Source organism: Bidens hawaiensis, unplaced genomic scaffold (genome assembly GCF_021521415.1).
Source record: "Bidens hawaiensis isolate Kalapana, Puna unplaced genomic scaffold, B.hawaiensis_p1.1 tig00036429_1, whole genome shotgun sequence".
Taxonomy (NCBI): domain Eukaryota; kingdom Viridiplantae; phylum Streptophyta; class Magnoliopsida; order Asterales; family Asteraceae; genus Bidens; species Bidens hawaiensis.
In genome coordinates, this window is record NW_027496369.1 from 86,341 (window position 1) to 88,097 (window position 1,757).

General features: G+C 45.0%; 1 protein-coding gene across 1 annotated transcript; it reads right to left on the minus strand.

Annotated features, from left to right (window-relative positions):
- Nucleotides 1-716: 716 nt before the first annotated feature.
- LOC143588518 (uncharacterized) lies at nucleotides 717-1,076 on the minus strand. Its single transcript, XM_077069495.1, has one exon. It carries the CDS (start codon nucleotides 1,074-1,076, stop codon nucleotides 717-719), a length of 360 nt encoding a protein of 119 aa, XP_076925610.1.
- Between the last annotated feature and the right edge of the window lie 681 nt (nucleotides 1,077-1,757).

Genomic DNA, 1,757 nt, shown 5'->3' on the forward strand with positions numbered 1-1,757 from the left:
TCGGCAGTAATTATCAGCGGATTTTATTACACGGGCCCCTTTTGGTCCGAGGAAAGATCACGGACTCATTCTTCCATTCCTCGTCCGAATAGTCTCCCCTTTTTCCTTTACCCGAATGTCTCCCCTGAATCATGTGGACATTCAGATCTTTGACTTGCCTTTTAGCTGGGCCCTGGCTGTCCTTTGCGGGAGGTTAGCCAGTCCCTGCTCGTACGCCCTTAACCAAATGTTCGAGTTTACCATTTTTAACAGCTGCTTCAATTTCATTTCTGAGGGCCACACATTCATTCGTGTTGTGCCCAATATCATTATGATATGAGCAGTGTTTCTTGTTATCGAGAAACGACTTCCGTGGTATTGGTTGAGGCTTCCGGAAAGTCAAATTCTTCGTGGTGAGAATTTCTGAAGGAGTCTTTGATAACTGGGTCCAGCTGTTAGAGGGACGAGCAGAAAAATTACGTTTACCCTTGTTGCCGATCAAAGATCTTGCATCAAAAGGCTTAGATGTTTCCGCACTTGGCTGAAGTCTTGACCATATTGGTCCCTTAGCCTGCCTGTTCGGTCTCGGAGTTTGAAACTCAATCTTCGGTGATTGCTTTTGACTACTGGAACTTAGAGTTTTCTCAGTTCTTGCAAACAGCTTTGATGCCTTCATGATTTCGTCCCATGACTTGGGCATTCCATCTCTTCCTGTTAGAGTACGGATCAAGGCATCACTATGGACGTTCTTTCTTACAGAATGCTCCTTGCAGCATATCTTCGCTTACCCCTCCGATGTTAAGGCTCTCGTTGGTAAAACGAGTAATGAAGTCTTCAATAGACTCATTATTTCGCCTTGTAACATCTAATATTTCCGAAGGATCACGAGTTTGTTTCTTTTGTTGACTAAAATGCTGAGAGAATTTTGCTACAAAGTCTTTCCAACTTGTAATCTTTCCACATGACAATTTCTCAAACCACTCCCGTGCCGCCCCGGTGAATGTTAGTGCGAACTTGTGACACCAATATGGAAGAGTCCAACCACTGACTCCTCCAACTACTTCAAACCTTAACAGATGATCACTAGGATCAGTCATTCCATTATATGTTCCAACGGATGTTGGAATCTTTGCATTAATCGGGAATGGAGCTGTCGCGATGCTTGAATAAATTTTGATTTCTCTGAGAAAGATTCAGGGCGATATGGTTTGGAAAAATCATACTCAGCATTACTGTGATACTTCGCATGGCGGACAACTGGGCGTGTATCCGTACAAAGGGAGGCGACTATCTCCACTTTAGTAACTACCTTCCAGGTGATAAGTTGAGTCATATCCGTCTAGTTCATCCTCAAAAGATGGTACCCGCGTATCTATGCGAGGACGAGGACGTAACCTCCGGATCTCTCCTACGTTCTGTTCCGGCGTTAGACTGTACTGGATGTGGCTTCCCCTTATTGGAGGGGAGATAGATCTCCTGGGAGGCTCATAGTGCGGCCATGTAAACGTTCATTCCGGACCCGACGTTCATATTCTGCTTTCAAACTGTCTTGTTGAACACGAAGCCATTCATTCGGAGACAAAAGTCCTTCGGTTCTGAAGCAATGATGGTGAGCTCTTCTTTGGTTAGAATCACCGGAATCTTCTTCCAAACCTAACTCCGACTGAGTTCGGTGGACTTCTCTTGTAATTCGTTCTAGATTCCTCAAGTTAGAACCCCCCGAAGCTGTGACATGCCCCAGGTCAGTAGTTGGTGTAACAACATTCCCAACATCTACC